At 35.8% G+C, this 21,072-nt stretch overlaps 1 protein-coding gene across 30 annotated transcripts in view; it reads left to right on the top strand.

Annotated features, from left to right (window-relative positions):
* The window catches only part of LOC129743398 (dystonin), a 532,614-nt gene that overhangs the window by 272,735 nt on the left and 238,807 nt on the right, over window positions 1-21,072 (top strand). For all 30 annotated transcript variants that reach the window (XM_055735401.1, XM_055735400.1, XM_055735402.1 and 27 more), the window contains exon 3: window positions 6,882-6,943. In XM_055735401.1, coding sequence (XP_055591376.1) covers window positions 6,882-6,943 — 62 coding nt within the window. The remainder of the gene's footprint in view (window positions 1-6,881; window positions 6,944-21,072) is intronic.

Genomic DNA, 21,072 nt, shown 5'->3' with positions numbered 1-21,072 from the left:
CGAGGTTCTTTTTTTTTTGAATCTGTTCTCTATAAAAAAAAAAACATTTTCACCGATGAATATTTTTGAATAAAACAATTTCTCAAATTAAGATCTTATTATTTTGTTTGTTTTTTAGTTCTCTTATTCACAAAAGTATAATAAAACACATGATGATTTAAATACGAGCACGATTTGTCGAGTCTGTCGCCGTCTGGGCTTGTGGGATACCGCAAAACTTAGCACCCGGCATCAGATTTTTCCCGCAAGAATCTTCTAGACACAGAACCTGTGCCAAAGGTGTGTGTGAGTGTGTTTTCATTGACTCAAAATGTTTGCAACTAAGAAAGGTGTATCAAATCTCTGCCTGTAAAGCAAACTTTGTCGCCTGGAATAGTTTCTACGTATCGTAGCTATTTATTGGGAACTTTTTTTTTTGATTGGCCAAAAAAAAAGTTTCCAAACTACAGTGAGAACCAGTTGCGTCTTTCAGCCAATCTTTTTATCAATTAAGTGGTATGAGTAAACAAATTGTGTAATTCTCTGAGAACTTCACAAAAATGCAAAAGACTGCTTCCGATGATAAGATTTGAACATCTCGAACAAAAATCGCGATGCAATATTTCGTCTTCCATGGCGACCGTCAAAAAGTACGTTTTCCTAACTTTTGACGGTCGCCATAGAAGATATTGCATTGTTTTTTTTAAACGTACAACAACAATATTTCATTTTCTATGGCGACCGTCAAAAAATTTGTAAAACCTACTTCTCCTTGGTTGTATGTCACGACTAAAACTGCCAGATAGATGAAAAAGTTAGGGATTAGGTTGTTGTGAATTGTTAAATGTTGAAAACTCCAATTTTTTTTTACAGTTTCCAATCATCATGCTATTGCTCACATCTTTAGATAGCATAGATCTCTTTGAATCATATAATTGTCAAGTATAGAACGCGGCCTGTGTTTTATCTTAGGAAAAAAATAATTACGGCTAAGATTCACACCAAGGTTTACTCTCAAAATCTTTTATTTTTACTATAACTTAAAATTTTTAGTAGAAGAAAATTCTGTAGAGTAAAAAAAAACAACACAATAACAGATTTGACGCTCAAACAGAAGACACTCTTAAGTGGCGAATTTATCTCTGTGCCTCAGGTGGAAGCGCACACACAAACACATTAAGAAGCGGGAAACGTTTCGCGATTTGTATAGAAGTGTAAAAATTCGCGTGAATCGCGATAACTGCGGCCATTGCTAGCTGTTATCAAAAGGGGTAGTAAGTAGGTACTCTCGATGCGGAGAGATTGTGTGGAAAAGCTTTTGCAAGTTCACGAGCGTGTAAACATTATCGCTCGCTAGACACACCACGGGTGAGGTGAAAGATACTCTGGCTAGATAGAGGAGAACAGGGGAAAAGGCAGCGTTTCAAGAACGCATCTCCGACTGATTAAAGAGTAAATAAAATGAAACAGTGTTAGTAGGTATCTGCAGTCAATCAATTTGATTCGCGTGTACTGCAGGTGTTGCAAAACGGTAGCTGTTGCACATTCTTGGCTGCAATTTTAATAAGCAGTCGGTGTTCTTCTAACTCGTTGTATGATTATGAATTGAGTTCTCGATTTTCTCAATTCAACCGCTTGGTTCAAATCTGTGAGATGCTAAGGCTATCCCCTCGACTAGTTTTTTTCCACTTTTAAGTTGTCCTCTCAACTTGGAATTTCTAACAATAAAACCAAGCAACTTCCATCACTGTTCACTCTTATCTAAAAGTTTGCTCGCAACACGCTTGGTCATTAATTTAAAAAGCAACTTAAGCTGTTCTCTCATTCTTATCAAAAAGTTCAGGCTGTCCCCTGAATTCGCCTGTTAATTCTAAGTCGTCCTCCAAACTCGCATTATTTCTCATCAACAACTCAGGCTGTCATCTCAATTTATTTGAGATTTTATCAAAACATTGAGGCTGTTCTCCCAACTAGCCTATCGATTTCAAGCTGTCTTCTCATCTCGCTTGATTTCTTATCACTAACTCAGGCTGTCCTCTCAACTCGCCTTTCGATTTCAAACTGTTCTCTAAACTCGCTTGAGTTCTTATGATCAACTCAGGCTGTCCTCTCAACTAGCCTTTCGATTCCTAGCTGTCCTTTCAACTCGCTTGATTTCTTATCACTAACTCAGGCTGTCCTCTCAACTCACCTTTCGATTTCAAGCTGTTCTCTTAACTCGCTTGATTTCTTATCAACAACTCAGAATGTCCTCTTAATTCGCCTTTCGATTCTCTCAACTTCATTGATTGCTCATGAACAACTTAGGCTGTCCTCTCAACTCGCCTTTCGATTTCGAGCTGACCTCTCAACTCGCCTTTCGATTTCATGCTGTCCTCTAAACTCGCTTGATTGCTTATAAACAACTCAGGATGTCCTCTCAACTCGCCTTTCGATTTCTAGCTGCCCTCTCAACTCGCTTGGTTTCCCATCAACAACAAAGGCTGTCCTCTCAATTCGCTTTTAAGTTTTAAGCTGTCTTCACAACTCACCTTTCGATTTCAAGCTGTCCTCTCAACTCGCTTGAATTCCCATGAACAACTCAGGCTGTCCTCTCAATTCGCCTTTCGATTCCAAGCTGTCCTCTAAACTCGCTTGATTGCTTATCAACAACTCAGGATGTTCTCTTAATTCTTCTATCAATTCTGTTCTTTCAACTCTCTTTATTTCTCTTCAATAACTTAGGCTCTAACAACTCTTTTTTTATTTCGAGCAGTCCTCTCAACTCATTTGAGATTTTATCAAAACGTTAACGCTGTTCTCTCAATCCACCTTTCAATTTCAATCTGTCATCTCAACTCACTTGTTTTCTCAACAATAACTCAGGCTGTCCTCTCAACTCGCCTTTCGATTTCAAGCTTTCCTCTAAGCTCGCTTGATTTTTCATGAACAACTCAGGCTAAGATCGCTTGATTTCTCGTGAACAACTCAGGCTGTCCTCTCAACTCGCCTTTTGATTCCAAGCTGTCCTCTAAACTCGCTTGATTTCTTATCACTAACTCAGGCTGTCCTCTCAACTCGCCTTTCGATTTCAAGCTGTCCTCTAAGCTCGCTTGATTTTTCATCAACAACATAAGATGTCCTCTCAATTTGCTTTAAATTACAAGCTGTCCTCTAAACTCACCTTTCGATTTCAAGCTGTTCTCTCAACTCGCTTGATTTCTTATCAACAACTCAGGATGTCCTCTCAATTCGCCTTTCGATTTCAAGCTGTCCTCTAAACTTGTTTGTATTGTCATCAACATAGGATGAACTCTCAATTTGCTTTTAAATTTCAAGCTGTCCTCTCAACTCACCTTTCGATTTCAAGCTGTTCTCTCAACTCGCTTGAAATCTCATGAACAACTTAGGCTGTCCTCTCAACTCGCCTTTCGATTGCGAGCTGTTCTCTCAACTCGCCTTATTTCTTATCACTCACTCAGGCTGTCCTTTTTACTCGCCTTTCGATTCCAAGCTGTCCTCACTGTTCACTTGATTTCTTATCAATGATATTTTCTTAACTCGCCTTTCGATTTCAAGCTGTCCTCTCAACTTGCTTGGTTTCTCATCAACAACATAAGATGTCCTCTCAATTTCCTTTCAAATTTTAAGCTGCCCTCTAAACTCGCTTGATTTCTCATCAACAACTCAGGATGTCCTCTCAACTCACCTTTCGATTTCAAGCTGTTCTCTCAACTCGCTTGAATTCTCATGAACAACTCAGGCTGTCCTCTCAACTCACCTTCCGATTTCAAGCTGTTCTCTCAACTCGCTTGATTTCTTATCAAAAACCTTTCGATTTCAAGCTGTCCTCTAAACTTGTTTGGTTTGTCATCAACAACATCGGATGTCCTCTCAATTTGCTTTTGTTTTTAAGCTGTTCTCTTATCTCACCTTTCGATTTCAAGCTGTTCTCTCAATTCGCTTGGAATCTCATGAACAACTTAGGCTGTCCTCTCAACTCGCCTTTCGATTGCGAGCTGTTCTCTCAACTCCCTTGATTTCTTATCACTCACTCAGGCTGTCACTCACTACTCACTTGATTTCTCATCAACAACTCAGGATGTTTTCTCAACTCGACTTTCGATTTTAAGCTGTCCTCTTAACTCGCTTGGTTTCTCATCAACAACATAGGATATTCTCTCAATTCGCTTTGAAAGTTCAAGCTGTCCTCTCATCTCACCTATCGATTTCAAGCTGTTCTCTCAACTCGCTTGAATTCTCATGAACATCGTAGGCTGTCCTCTCAACTCTCCTTTCGATTCCGAGCTGTCCTCTTAACTCGCTTGATTTATTATCTCTAACTCAGGCTGTCCTCTCAACTCGCCTTTCGATTTCAGGCTGTCCTCTAAACTCGTTTGATTTCTTATCAACAACTCAGGATGTCCTCTCAATTCGACTTTCGATTTCAAGTTGTCCTCTCAACTCGCTTGGTTTCTCATCAACAACTCAGGATGTCCTCTCATTTCCCTTTTAAATTTCAAGCTGTCCTCTCAACTCACCTTTCGATTTCAAGCTGTTCTCTCAACTCGCTTGAATTCTCATGAACAATTCAGGCTGCCTTCTCAACTCGCCTCCCAATTTGAAGCTGTCCTATCAAATGCCTCACTAAACCTTCATATGTCCCTGAAATTTTTACCCGTCATAGTCTCTGGAGTGTCAATTTGACACTCCTGACTTAAACCAATATATCTCTCTTGTTTCTCAACCAATTTTTGCAAAATTATTTGTTTTGAAAACCTCGTTATGTAACCCAAATATGTTTCTAAGATCAGCTTGACTTCAAACTTCAGTTTTCTGTTATTCAAAGTCTAAAAAAATCTAAAAAACATGCTTCGGAAAAAAAAATTGTAAATAAGCTACCTTTGAAAATTCGCCAAAAATCCGTGTTTCGTATTGTGAAAATCATAATTTTGATAGAAATAACTTGAATATTTGAGTTGCACAGTGTTTTAATATTGGTTTTGAATGGGAACCCCTCGAATTCCATCTTTTTCTTCAGTTTTCTAACTTAAACGTCTTAGAATGTTCAAACGAAACATTCAAATTACTGCTACACAAGCCAGCTTGCGTGTTTTTTTTAATGAAAACACTCACAAACATTTCCTCATCTTTCAAGATCGTTTCAAGTACTCAAGTGCCTTGCCGCCTAGTTATCTACCTATAGTTATCTTGTGAAATTATTACCCACCCATACCAGTTAGATTCCGTTGATGGGGATAGACGCAGCAACGCGTCGCGATAATGAAAATAAAGGTCACTTCATCGCTTTGTTGTTGTTGTTGTTGATGTTTGACGTTTGATGCAAAGGTGCGGCCGACCTGCATCATCCTCAAATTCAAGCAGCCTTCCCATTGTATTCTATTTGTTCGGTGAATTAAAACAACAACAACCGAAACAAGGTGTTGACCATCACTGATTGACCACTGACCAGCATCGTTGATGATGACGCGACCATCCGTCTGTCTTTCTCCGTCTATCAGTTGGAACTGAGGAGAAAAAACCAGCTCTATCAAATTCATTCGAATAATTCATTGCACACAAAGCAGACGATTGTTTACAAATGAACCCCCTCATTTCTGGTTTCCTCAATCCTGAAGATTGTCGTCTACGGATCCACGTCCTAACCCTCTTATCGTCATCAAATATCATCATCCGACTACGTAGGTATTTCGAGTTTGGGTCACGCGAAGATGTCGTTGACTTTGAAGTCGGTCCGGCAGACGAGCTTCTTCCTCTCAAAAGCTTCATGGATGCGAATTTTTCAATACAATAGCAACAGTAATGTAGAGTTTACTCTGCTTGTTTGAACCTTTTTGGTTGAGTTGCAAGGACGCCGTTGTCGTCGTTACGTTGTCGCGTTTGCGAGGAATTTGGGTCACGGGAAATGTATTTCCCCGTGTTAGATGGCTGTCATGCAGATTTACAAATATTTAAATATCGTTAACGGATCAAAATTGTCGAAAAAGTTACCTACTGTTCCTTGAAATATTTTTTTTTCAAATTATCTTTACATGCTTTGCCATTTCTCGTAATATGTATGCCAAAAGCGCAATACATTGTCCCAAAAACTGCATAAGTTAATCTCTATACTTATTCAAAACATTCACATCTATTTCAATTTATAATTTCGTTACACAAAACACGAACAATCAGTTAAAGCCCCTGTGATCATTGAAAGCATCATCAGCATTGAAATCACTTTTGACAGCAGCTAAAGGTGATTCTTAGTTTTCTACACCAGGGTACAATGTGTGATTACAAATCAGAAAAATGTCTAACTTAATTGGGATGGAGGAATTGAAGGAATGTCGACCTGTACAGTTCCCAGCATAAGTCGCTCTTCTTTTGTGGATATTACTTAAAAAATAGCAAATTCAACTACAAGTTGACTCCATTATACTGTTCGACAAAGGTTTAAGGCAACCAAAGATCAGCAACTCCATAATTGATATTTTTCACACATACACCCATTTTGGGATTTCCCCAAAATTATCCAATTTCACACCAATTGAAGGGCTGAAACACTACACAAATCTACATCCGCCTCAGCATTCCACCTTTAGATGTTGTCCACCGAATGTTGTTACCGTTGTTGTTGCTGCTTTTAACATCCCTGCCGCTCACAATCTGGTTCACCACTTAAAGGTGGGGCGGAAGATGAAAACCTACCGAAAGACCTACCAAACACAAATATCCGCGCGCTGATTGGCATGCCGATTGAAATTGATTAACCACACTATATTTCACACAATTATCAAATTGCTAATAACGTTTTTTTTCTCTCTCCCTTTTTCAAACATTTTCTCCCCCTTTTTCCGCCATCCGTGTGTTTGCTGTCGCCATCAACAATTTTGACAACCGCCCGAAATTCCGACAACCAGACGAACGCGATGCCATACAGAAGAAAACATTCACAAAATGGGTCAACAAACATCTGAAAAAGGTAAGACACGATTTGAGTTTACTTCTTTCCTAGTTAGTTCGTTTTTCGTCTAGCAAGAAATTGCAGCAGCACAGATTCACTTAATAGGATTCAGTTGGGTCACCCACCGTCGTCACGGTGTGAGATGTTTGAGAAAAAATGAATAAATCGTCTATCGAAACTATGCTGTTTATGTGGCGGCGCTCTCTTTCATCGAAGAAATCCGACGCCGGAGGTCTTTTGGCTACCTTATCTAAGATACTCAGACTTGGGTTATTGAAAGTGAATTTTACAGTGCCGTTGCAATGTTTTGTTTTAGTTCTGGTACGAGACAAAAACTTTACCATAAAAAACTACATATTTAGACTATGTCTTCAATATTTTTGAAGTATTTTTCATTTTAAATGGACAAAAACAATATTTTTTTCTAAAGTTAGTTTCATAAATAAAAAACGTCTCGACTTAGCTATTGAGCTATGGACTTCAAAGTCTTGACAATTTCAAACTCTCCCGTTGGCAAATCTAACAACCTCAAGATGAAGAAAAAAACACTGCAAACCAATTTTCGTGATCGAGAGCACCCAGAAGGTCTTTATCTAACCATTCCATCGCTCTAAAAATACAAGATATCGAGACGTCTTGTGAGGGCCTCAGAGCACTACTTTCGTATGTCTCATTTGGCTAACTTTGTTCCGATCAGAGGCACCAGAAGCAGCAGCAATGTCCAGTAATTTTCGGGATCATTAAATTAGGTAAAACATCTCGATTTCTCCCTACACGATTCCTTCTCTGTTTTTTGCTCAAAACATCCTGAAGGTTATTTCCACATTTCTTTGTCTGAATCTCAATTCAGCTTGATTTGTTCGGGATTCCCCTGATTGCGTTTTGGCTTTTGTTGTCTGATGGAACTTTCATCCAGATAATGCATCTGGCTTCCAATTATTCTTATCTTGTTGCAATTTCCAAGCTTTTGACAGCTTTTGTGTTCAATTGCGATCAATTTTTGACTGTATATCTGCAAAATATCTTTATGAGTAGTTAGTAGTAGTTAGAGAGAAAATTCCAAAACAGAACTGATTAGATTTAGAAAGAGGCTCAGTGTGACAACCTGATAAGCCATTGGATTTCCTTGTTTTTCTAAAACAAGCCTGATTTTGCCTGTTTTTTTTGCAAATGCGATTAAAAATAGGTAGTAGGTAGTAAGGAACTGCATTTGATACCATTGCTGAAGTGAAAATTTGGAAAAACAACCAAAAAATAAAAAGGTCATCACTTTGAGCGAATGTTCCGTAACTTCGACGTATCCGGATTTTTAATTTACCAGTCCCTGATTTAAAAAAAATGTCTCTAGAGCAACCAATGTTGTTGATTGTGATGCTTTTGGTCAATCCGCATAGAAATATACATGTACTGTTTATCATGAGTTCTATTCAAAAACAATTTGTTAGGGTGCCATATTTATTGAAAAAAAAAAACAATATTGTTTTTTTGGCAACAATTTATTAGTTGGCAGTCAATAAAGCTATTTCCATCGACAACAACTCATCGAATCTAAAAAGAGACTCGCGAGTTCTTGAGAGAGATTTACAAAAAAGACTCGCAAGTTCTTGTGAGAGATCCACAAAGAAACTCGCGAGCTCCGGAGAGAAAATCAATGTTGTTGATTGTGATGCTTTATGTCAACCATCATAAAAAATGAACGTGTAGTTCTATTTAAAAACGATAAGTTAAGGCGCTATAAGTATTGAAAAAACAACAACAACAGATCAATAAAGCTTTTTTTATCGACAAAAAAATCTTAACGAATTAATGGTGCAGGCAGTATTGTTCTACAAACGGCATGAACTATTAATTCGTTGAGATTCCATTAATTAAAACAGAAGTTAAAAACAGTCCTCATCAAATCTTCAAAGGGACTCACAAGTTCTTGAAAGAGATTAACAAGTAGACTCGCGGGATTATGAGAGACTACAAAGAAACTTATGAGCTCCTGAGAGAAAACCATTGCACAGTCGCAGTGCGGTGACCAGTGGACAAAAGTCAGAAATTTTAGTTTATCAAACATTAAATTCAACTTAACCAATCGATTGGAAAGAGGTCGGAGTTTCATGAACGAACATGCTTTTGACATAATTTTGCTTCCTACACGCGCAGCATTGGTTCAAAGTCAATGCATTAAGAAGGCAAGAAAAAATTTTTTTTTTCGAAAACATACTTTTTTTTGAAACTTTTGTTTACCGTTGAAAAGTTTCGCAGCAAATTATAACTCTTCGTTCTACAAGTTGAAGATTTAAACTCAAGGCATGTCGTATTGTGTTTTTTAAGTGAGAAAAATTCGTTTTTGGTCTTTACAGCTACCTCTGAATCTACCATTATTATTGTAAATTTCATCAGCAAAAATTGCTCAACTTCAGTTAGACAGAACAAATTCGCGTCACAAGACGTCACTACCATTTTACACTCAAATGCTAGGGAATTTCATCTTGAACACCCACTATGCTTGCTGAATTGCGTTTTTTTGCGCTAACAGAGATATGAGCAATTTACGGAGGGTCATTTTTACGCCACAAGAATGAAATTTTTTCGAAAAAGAACCGCTGTGGTAAAACAAAAACCGAAATCAAGTGAATTTTTCTTCTTGAACTTATCAGTATTATATTTTAAAAAATACTTTGAATAAAAATGGATTTTTGATATGCGGTTGTGGCTTTAAATCTTATTGAAAAGTTATAAGAAGCTTTATGGTTTGAATTTTGAAATATTTTGACCAAAGATAAAGCATACATCGGCCAAGTTCCCGTGAATTCCATAATCGCTTGAAAAGGAAATTGTTGTATTCAGTTATTTTCTATGTTTAACATTATCAGTACCAAACTTAATCGTTCATGAAAGCAAATATTTGACAGATCCAAAGGATCTTTTATAAGAAAGATTGAAAATCTTCAAAATATGGTTTTTTTGAGACATGGATTTTAAGACTTAAAAAATCAAAATTGAGACAAAACCTTCAAAACACAGTTTTTCTAATGTATTTTCAAAAATTGAACATTTAAACAAATATTTTATCGAATTAAAACTTTTTACGACTTTTGTCCATCGGCTCTATGGGATCACCGCACTGTGAGTCGGTGGTGCAGAACATCAATCTAGCTGTACGAAATTAACAGCCCCGGGGATGAAGAGAGAGTCATTTGATGTCTTCAGCAAAATTGTTCTACATGGAGCATATTTTGGTACATATCAAAAATTTTGCCAAGGGGTCCACCGATAGCTAGATAAAAATTATTATTTTTTTGTTCTTCAAATTAGGACTTCGATGTCTTCGACAAAGTTGTTCATCTGATAAAAGTACATAAATATGTCGAATATGTCAAAGTCCTTTCACATCACTCTCAGCAGTTACAGTCAAAGTAAACAAATACCTTGAAAAAAAACAGTTTTTTTTAATCTACACGTTGTAAATTGGATAAAATGGTTAGCTCACTTCGAAACAAAGTTATAAAAAGTCAAGATCTACAATTGTTTCAAATATTATGATGGTTTTAGAAGTTACAGAAGCTCTATTGAAAGCATTTAGTATATTTTATTGGCAATTTTGGAAGCCTCGTCTATCAAAAAGTGCGCATTTTCGCCACACCACCTTTTTTGTTGCTATTTTTGATGATAAGTGTAACCATTTCCATTTAAAATAAGCTGAGAAATCAGTTGAACTCACAGAGTTTTGAATGTTTAAATATACTATTTTTCCTATAAAAATTACCCATTTGACTTAAAGAAAAAACGTTGAAAATAATTAATTTAGTGATTAAGTGTTGCATTTTTTTTTAATATTTTGAATTATTAAACTAAATTTAAATCAATTTTTCAAATAATTTTAACTCCAAAAAAATTAATGAAACTAATAAGCCAATTTTGATAGAGCACTAAATTAGTATTTGGTATCAGATCATCTATCAAATTGGACACATTAATTCCCTTAATGGTATTATTTATTACTTTGGTGACGGTTGATTTGGCCACATTCAACGATTTTGCTATTTCTGCGTGCGTGTAGTTTGGATTTTCACGAAGCATGTATAAAATTTTGATTCGTAGCTCCTCTTGTTTGAATGTCTTTTTGATAACTAAAGATCTACACTCAAGAAATTTTTAAACCATTTATGATTTAAACCTAACCATTTTTAACCTTTTCCCGGGAATTGACATTTTATGAGCATGATGATTTTATGGCATAAAATGAAGTTCGAATATGGTTATTTTTCAACCGGATGGGATTCTAGCGGAGAAGTTGAAAAAAGGTTTTTCTTCAGCCGTTTTTTAAGAGTTGCTTTGTAATTTGCAGATTTGGAAGAGTTTTTAGTAAAATTTTTAATGAAATCTTCGGGTTCTAATGTTCTTATTTATTTAAACCAATACACTATATTAAAACATAACGAGCAATTATCGCTGTTAGTCACAAAATCCACATGACCTCAGCATGATACAATTGTTTTTCTTTAATTATGTTCTGTTTCCCAAATAAATTTAATTCATACCGAGATGATATTTGATAACAAGATTTTAGGAAGTGGTGATATGCCTTGGTCTCAGTCGGAAGAGTATCTTGCATTTTCGCACCAAAACCTAAAACAAAAATACTTTATACGGTAACCAACCTTTCCATTCTTGGAAGGCTATATTCAAAAGTATTATAAGGAATATAAAAACTTACCGGAAGAGTAATCCGGGTTCTCCTTTTCGTGATACTTCAATTTACCTGGCTTGTATTTGATGTACTTCAATATATATTGAAGCAAGGTATGTGTCAATATACAAGCCATAAAATGGTTATTTTTGAACCAAAAATGGTTGAATAAAAACGAGCGTGTAAATAATATCAAAATTGAAATTGATGCATCAATTTGAACACACTTGCCCAAAAATGAAGGGTGTTCAGGTTTTTTTTAATATTATAGATAAGAAAAAATACGTATTTTAGTTGACCACTTTTTGATCCAAACACCTTTTTTATATATTGTAGATAGGTATGAACAGGGTTGCCATCATTATTTTTCAAAATTAAGGGACATGAGAAATAAAAATCAAGAAACGGGGAACGGGAATTTCGCTCGAAGTGAGGATCCTTTTTTGTCAATCCACATTTTGACCTCCACCAATGTCTTAAATGCAGTTCCGTACTACCCATTTCTATCATATTCACAAAAATCAGGGAAAATCTGGATTAATTCCAAAAATCAAGAAATAATGGAGGCTTATCAGGTTACCAGGTTGGGCATCCAAAAATCAGGCAAATCTTGAAAGATCAGGCTCATTGGCAACCAGAGGTGCCAGGTCGATTTGTCAAAAATCAGGGCAATGCGAAGAAAAAAATCAGGATTTTTCAGGACACCACCAAATTGGTGAAATTTAAAGGCAGTTCTTCTTAGATTGCATAACTAAAGGCGAAATATAGGTGCTGAAGACGCCTCGAATTATGCAACTGAAGCGAGAATAACCTTAGCTGGCCTGCAGTTAAAATCGAAAAACATCATATAAACGTCATTCGAATCAAATATTATCATTTGTTTAACTGGTTTAACTATTTTGTTTAAGATTTGTTTGATGTTCTCATCAAATTTAGTTATAATTGGGTTATTTTTTGAAAAATCAGGACAAATCAGGACATTTTAAGGGTCATTTTTCAAAAATCAGGACAATTCAAGCGTTTTTGAAAAATCAGGACGGCCTCTCGAAAATCAGGACAAATTCTGAAAAATCAGGACACCTGACACCCCTGTTGGCAACCCTGGGTATGAATATGTTTCATCCGCCTCTCATAAGTTCATAGGAGATAGAGGTGCAAGGTGTCCTGATTTTTCAGGATTTATCCTGATTTTAGAGAGAACGTTCTGATTTTTCAAAAACGCTTGAATTGTCCTGAACTTCGAAAAATGGTGTGTGAAATGACCTGATTTTCAACAAAATATCTAAATGATAACTGAACTTATAGTTTAAGATGAGAACATCAAACAAATTTGTAGAAAAATAGTTTTACCGATGATAATCTTTGGTTCAGATGATATTTTAATGGTGTTGTTCGATATAAACTGCATGCTAGCCAAAGTTCTGCTTGCTTCAGTTGTATAATTTAAGGTGTCTTCCGAACCTGTATTTCGCCTTTATTTATGCAATCTAAGCAGAGCTCTATGTTATTTCCATCAGTTTAGTGATGTCCTGAAAAATCCTTTTTTTTATCTCCGCGTTGTCCTGATTTTTGACAAAACCACCTGGCACCTCTGATGAGAGAAAAGCTCTAGAACCAGGGGTGTCAGATGATGAAGATAAAAAAGCAGGGCAATTTGGGAAAAAGTCTGTGTATGTCTGTACACATGCGAACACCGCGAATTTGGTGCAAAAGAAGAGTTTAGGTGATGCATGTGAGCAGGTGGGAAGGGGTTGACTTTTTGTATGGTTTTTTTTTATTCTGGTTGTTTTCGAGCAAAGGTGCCAGGTGTCCTGATTTTTCAGGATTTGTCCTGATTTTTTTAGATTTGTCCTGATTTTTTAAGATTTGTCCTTATTTTCGAGAGACCGTCCTGATTTTTTAAAGTGTCTTGATTTGTCCTGTTTTTTTTTTTAAACAGTCTTTATAATGCACTGAATCTTACTGATTTAAAAAAAAGTCTAAATTATACCTGATTAAAATATCAAGATATCGAACAAATCTGAATAAAACAGTTGAATACCATTGAATCAATGATAATCTTTTGTTCAAATAATACTTCAATGGTGTTTTTCCTTATAAAGTGCAGATTCTGCATGTCTCAGTTGCATAAATTAAGGCGTCTGCAGTACCTGTATTTCGCCTTTATGTATGCAATTTAAGCAGAATATGTGGTTCACTGAAAAATCCTGTTCTGATTTTGGACAAAACCAACTGGTATCCCTGTTTTCGAGATAACGAGTTAGGAACTATATAACAAACACAGTTTTCTTCCTCGTACCCTGCTGATCTTACTAAAAAATAAAGTTTTAAGGAATTATTGGTGAAATACGAATACATACACGAATACATACTGATTTCTTTGGTAATTTATAACGACTGATATTTTTTTGTTCTTTATTTTCTAGTTGGCATTTCAGTCTTTAGGATGCAAATTCCAGAGTTTTACAATTTGCCCGACGTTTCGGCTTTTGATTTTGGCTTTCTTCAAGGGATAATTTGCATTATACTGTATATGTTCCTGAGTGTATACTGTGTGGAGAGAATTGCTGGCGGATTTTAACCTATTTTAATGAATTTTTCAATAGCAAAGGTCGAAATTGAATAAAAACTGTTGGAATGTATCTGGACACATTTCTTGTAGCTTACTTGTAAATATATTGATATTAGTGATATTTAAAAGTAAGCTACAAGAAATGTGTCCAGATAAAATCCAACAGTTTTTATTCAATTTCGACCTCTGCGATTAAAAATTTTATTAAAATAGGTTAAAATCCGAAAGGAATTCTCTTCACATAGTATACATTCAGGAACATATAGAGTAAAATGCAAATTATCTCTTGAAGAATGCTAAGATGAAAGGCTGAAACATCGGACAAATTGTGCTTCCTAAAGAATGAAATGCCAATTAGAAAATAACAAATGAATACTGATTTCAACATTTAATTCTGTAAGTCTGTAAAATCTGTGCACTATGAGCAAAAATCAGGACAAAATCTGTATCTGACCAATATCTGGACGAAGGGTATAAAAGTCTGTTTTATACAGAAAAATCAGGGTGTCTGGCAACCCAGTCTAGAACTCATTGGATTTTGAAAAATTGTCATCTTAAAAATTTCAGAGAGCTTCTCCAAAAGAGCAAGTGCTTTTAGAGTATTTGTGGTTAAAATAAAATTGATAAATTTTTATTCAGGAACTTACTATATTTGTAAAAAAAATCTTGTGAACAGTCTTCACGAAAACATGCCCCAAGTTCAACTTGGGTACAAAATTCTAGGCGCAAGTTCAACATGAGCTTGCATGCATTTCTATACATAGATTTATTTAAAAAAGCAACCCGAGCGTAAATGTTGTACTTGGGTGCATCGATGTTTTGCACTCTGGTACGAACATGGATATTTGTACACAGAATAGTCGTCAGTGTTCGAGCTGAGTTGGATTCTGTAACTTGGATACCATTTGAGTAACAGAAAAAAATGTAACCTGTGATGGGGAATGCTAAACAAACTGAAAATCATCGTATTTGATCAAGAATCTTGAGTTTTAGGCACAATTGCCTTATGAAAGAAAGAAGTCTTCGATGTTCATAAACAAGAACACGCTCCGATTTCTATCTCGTATATGAATTACACGAGATTCAAATTCAGTTGTTCCAGAGTTTCCTTACGATACTCAGCTAAGTCTGATTTAAGGCCGACCAATTACAGTATCTATATCTATATCTCCTCAATTTCAAAAGAGGAGAAAGAGGTTTTAAAGTTTTATCAAATCAATGTGAAACATGAAATATCTCGAAGAATGTTCATGTTTTTTCATGAAATTTGGCACGTATGCAAATTTTTTCGAAACAAGATAATTCATTGAGTAAGAAGCGCCTATTAATGAAAACTCATTCTCTTCTTTTCATCTTTCAATCGTTCGGGTAATTCAAAGCTGTTTAGCTAGTGATATTTTTCAAAAAAAAAAATTATCAGCTTATAACATAGTATGAAAGAATTTGAGTGTTCGTTAATGTAATAAGCACAATAATAAAGGGGAACAAAATGTGCCATCTGATTATATCAATTCGGGGGGGGTGTGGAACCGGGAAGTAATGTTCAACGTATTTTTTTTTATTATTTTTTCTTACTATACTGATTAACTTGAAATATTTCAATTTTAGGATCTTCCGACTTCAAAGGTTGCCGAGTAGTGGCCTAGACTAAACTTTCCAGATCCAAATTTTCGTCTGTCGTTTTTGAGGGGGCGCCTTAATAGCATCTTCGAATCAAGGGGGAAAATGAAGTAATATCACCCAACACTGAATCAGCCAGATTCTATCGAAAATGATTTCATACAATCCGTTTCTTATCACAGCTTATCTAAAAAATGTTTAAATGAATAATTAAAAAAGCTCTCATAAGGCATTAAAATTTACGATACAGCTCGATGATCGCCTTATATCCTTCCTTGAGTCCTCCCCGACCGCCTCCGTAACAATCTTCTCAGCACGATCATAATCTGTGATCCTCATTAGATATGGAGACCCGGTCAATCTACTTGATACCATCACTCACAAAAACTTCGAACGTCGCAGTGCATTAGAAGTTCATTGTAAATAGTCAAATTCAAAACAAATACTGTGGACAGGATAATTTATACCAATGCTTGATTGCTGTGATTGCATTCTAAACATGCGAGTGCGTACTCATTTTGAACATGAACTCGATCTTGCACACTACACTTGAGTTCAAATATGTTTACAAATGAGAAAGTTCAACACGTACTATGATGGTAGAGTTCAAGTGTGTTTATGAACTTATCTACACATCGCACATGGGTTGCTCTTTGAAGACTGCTTGTGAATGATAAGATAGAGTTCATAACTTCCTATGAGAGCTGATGAATATGAATAACAAGCTCAAATTAATTTGAGAACAAATCCTCGTCTTTCGTGTAGAGTATGGATGTCATTGAAAAAGGCTCTCTCTTTATAAAGACTGTACTCGAAAAAAAATGGAACACTGTTTTTGTGATCAGGTTATCAATACATGAATGGAAGTTGATGAAATTTTCTTTGAAATGACTTAGCAATATAATGTTTGCATGTGAAAAATCTGGTACCGATCTAAAAAATTGTTTCCGATATATCTGGCAATGAGGAATGAGTCCGTTTTCCTAATCAACTTTGTTTAGTTGGAAACTCAGTTGTCTCAAAATTGCTAAACCTTCAAAATCGTATATCAAAGTCATCGTATCTTCATACTCACTCTTAAACTCAGTCAAATCCGTACGCGTTAAATTCGATTGAAGCTCGTAAATCATGACCTGCACATTCCAGTTCACACATGAGAAACTCGCCCCATTGCGAAGTTTGATTGAGGAAGCATCATTTTTTCGCCTCATGGAATCACCTAGAACTGAAACCTCTCGGAAGCAATGAAATATTTCTAGAGATACAAGACTTCGTTACTGCCGAAGAAGATTCGGACCTACCACGACGTCGATTGACCAGCAACATAAGAAGGTTAATAAAATCAATTTGTTCTCATCATCACACAAACACAAAAACTTCTTCGACAATGAATTCGAATCTAGACGCACTGTTTCTTTTGGGGGAGACTGGGGTGCAAAAATCATCCGCCAGGGTCATTCCGGTTTCGGTTTTATTCTAGGAGAGGAATCTTAGGCGAAAAACGTAAAGGGAGTGAGGAAAAGTAGATTCCACGCCTAATTAAGAGCATTCAATCAATTCGCACTTAGCCCCTATCTAAAGTGCCGCCTTCGTCTCTCTGATTTAATGGGCCATAAAGTCGACGTTAATTTCGGCAATTGTTCGGGCGAGATAGGGTTTACAGTTTTTTTTTCACACTAAATTACTCTGTACGGGGGTGTTTCGTTTGATGATCCGGATTGACCTTTACCGGACCAAAGTTTAACTTGCTACAACAAACCGATTGAGTCATTCCTAAGCTTCTTCGGGTTTCTTTCGTTCATTTTCAACTGGTATTTTAAAATGCATCTTCCTAAGTTCTAGGATCATCTGGGCAGGTATTATAAAGTTTCTGTTTGTTTAGATAAACAATCATCAAAACAATAAGCACGAAGCATATTTTTTTTCAAGGAAGCCAACTGAAATAGAAATCCATGTTTTTGTCGGGTGCATCAGTAGTCAGTCATTTCAGACGAATATGGGAAGCTAATAACTGGAGGAGGAACATGAACGAAGCACAGCAGCTAGCTCACTGTCTATGATGAATGAATTCTCGGAAAATAAACAATGTGGTCGCCGGATGTCGACGTTTGGCCGATTGCATCTCTCGTGCTGCAGGTTTAAGCTACTTACTTACTTACTTAGTTGTGCAGCTGCTGCTACTGGGAGGATAAATTATATGGGATTGAGGTTTTGGGGTTTTGTATTCAATTTTTTTGCGGCTGCATCCGGATCTTGCAGTGCAAGATTGTTTAGAGATCCTCGATCATTCAGCTCTGGTAAGTTGAATAAAGATAAACTCGGTCAATAATTTAGTACCTTTGTGTTTTTTTTTACTTATCTACATTATCAGGCTTTTATAAGGGTGCTACTAATTTTCTTAAAATTAAATTATTATTTATCATTTGCATTAACGTTTGTGCTCAAGAGCCCACATCATTCGAGGGTTCATTGCCCTCTACCAAACGGAAAACCTTAACGTGGCTCATGTCGGTGGAGAGCAATCTTTAGCTAATGCAAAACCATCGCCCAGAAATGGACAACTTGAATGAAGTTTACAACATCGACCAAAAAAAAAACAAGAAACACGAAACACAAATCGAGTCGTAAAAGTTTGCAAATGCCCACGATTGTGTAGTCGGTGATCATTAAAGACACCGAGTTAGTTTCGCCTATTTCTGTGCTAACGGAACATGCAAATTAAGTGTTTTAACCTTGGTTAGGATCTTGGAACGTTCATCGGACTTGCGCCCACGAATTTGTCGGTACTCTTTTAACCCACTTTTTTGGGAATCATTTTTGTACTTCCGAGTTCAATGAACAAATTGTCATGTTAGCAAAAGGATGTGGGGTATGATTTATCCAGCCTTTTGATTTGTTGGTTTATATTAAACTCACCTCCTATGAATTTCAATTTTCACTAAAGACAATCAATTTGACAACAAAAATTATTTAGTCTACAGCGAAAGTCGATTAAATGGCCTATTAGATCTACTCGCTCTCATATAAATTTGAAGTGGTCTTCATTTTGCTCATGCCAAAAAACCGGTACAAAATACTCGCAAATGTTTAAATTTCTATAGCAACTTTAAATTTTCCTAGTACCTATGTATATAGATGCGTTTTTAAATTTACAGAATTTAAGAAAAAGTATTGAATTTACGAAACAGATTGAAAATTCCCATTTTTAATCCAAATTTAAAATTCAGATTCAGATTCAGCTCGTAAATGAGTTCCACAATCAAAATAAAATTATCAAGATGAATATTTCGGTAAGCATTTAAATTGCAAATGATTGCAAGATTCGACCTAGAATTACTGATGAATTTCTTTCTTTCAAATCACATGGAAATGAATTTAAAAAAAACCAACTTCATGACATTCAGTCTCCGAGGAAATTCACAAACTCTGCAGATTTCGCTACGCGGATCTCCAGTGGAACGAGTCAATTCAGTTAAGTACCTAGGTTTGTTAATAGACGAAAACATGAAATGGAACATACATACTAGACACGTCTGCACCAAAATAACCCCGTATGTATTTGCTTTGAGGAAAATACGTTCAATAATCACTGAACCAACAGCTTGGAAAATTTATTTCGCCTATATACACTCCCATATTACCTATATGAACTCTATATGGGGCAGTTGTGCTAATATATATCTGCAACCAATACGAATCTTACAAAACAAAGCTATCAAGATGATAAGAAATCTTCCCTTACTACATCCAACTGCACTGCTTTATAATTCAAGAGTGCTATCTCTGGATATGCTAAATATCTTTGAACTATGCCAGTACATATACAAAGTTTTAAACAATCTTATCAAACATCAACTAGATTTTTCCCTTACATCTGAATCTCATAGTCATAATACTAGAAGTTCGGCACACATAAATCTGTTAACAAGAAGACTACGAACCACTTTTGCCCAAAAAAGTGTTGTGAATAGAGGAGTTAGCATGTTCAACTCACTTCCAAGTGAACTAAAATGTTTACACAGTTTTTTGAGTTTTAAAAAAGAAGTGAAATTATTCTTAAACCTTAATCAAAACAATTACCCGTTTAACGAAAATCAGCACAGTAGAGTCCTCCCGCTCTTACGAAACCACACTGTACATAGATAGTATGGCTAGTGGAGGGGTGTGATTTTACTATGCTTCTACAACCAAATACCAAAATCTATACTGCACGGACCTCCCAAGAAACAGTTTGCCACAAAAGTAACGCGTGACAAGCGCGGTAAACCTTGTCATAACCATGGGCTCTTGGGAGGAGAGGACAGGAAATGGTCTTCACAACCGTGTGCAACCTGGCGTGGGAAATTAAAGTATCACCCCAAATCCATCCTTTACCCTTCCTTTTCCAAACATTTATCCTAATCCCCATTCCCTATTCCTTCCTTCTCTTTCCCCTAGAGGCAGTTAAGAGAGTTTTAAACTTAAGTAGTATTTAAGGAAAAGCAAACACACACTGCACTAAAAATAGTATCACCGTTTTAAAGACCGTCAACAGTTTCTCAAACTTCTTCGGTCGTAATAAAGTCGAATAAAGTAAAAAAAAAAAAAAAAATTCTGATTGTTACTTCGATTTTGGAATTTAATCAATGTCAGTTCGTTTGCACAATTCAGCTGGTAAAGTTATGTAGAATTATAGTTCATTTAAAATATCCATATGCAGAAATTTACTTCTAATGAAAATTAATTGATGAAAAAGAAACATGTATCTTCTCATCAAAAAATTCCAGGGAATGCAAAATTTTAATCATTCCCTTTACCTTTGAAAATTGGATTTATTTTTCGAATTTTCTTTCGAAATTTAAGGCTTTCTTAGAAAAAAACTTACTGTAAGTTCAAATTAAATAAGCAAAATTAAGCTGGCCAGTTAAGTTCACCAGATTTTGATGCAGACTTCAGATTTCAACCATCGAAAAACATTAACACCAAAAACTAGTTTCTATTTAACTTGAAAAACGAATTTAAAATGAATAATCAAATAGTATTCAAAAATAATCAAAAAAATCATTTATTTAATTCATATGCATTATTTGAGCAAAAATGTCATAGAAAAAAAAGGTCACCGAAATTGACCCCCATGAGCTCTTCTTACGGCCCTGTCGTTTACAATGGTGTTTCGAAACGCAATTTCAACTGCATACTGAAAAGATCGTATAAAATGTCGTCTGAAGTTAGTTTAAATCGGATATAATAGAAAATCCGCCATGTTTGTAAGTTTTGAAATGATTTGCTCCCGCG

Source organism: Uranotaenia lowii, chromosome 2 (assembly GCF_029784155.1).
Source record: "Uranotaenia lowii strain MFRU-FL chromosome 2, ASM2978415v1, whole genome shotgun sequence".
NCBI classification, from domain to species: Eukaryota; Metazoa; Arthropoda; class Insecta; order Diptera; family Culicidae; genus Uranotaenia; species Uranotaenia lowii.
Note: the sequence above shows the minus strand (reverse complement) of the source record. Positions and strands in the feature narration are given on the sequence as shown.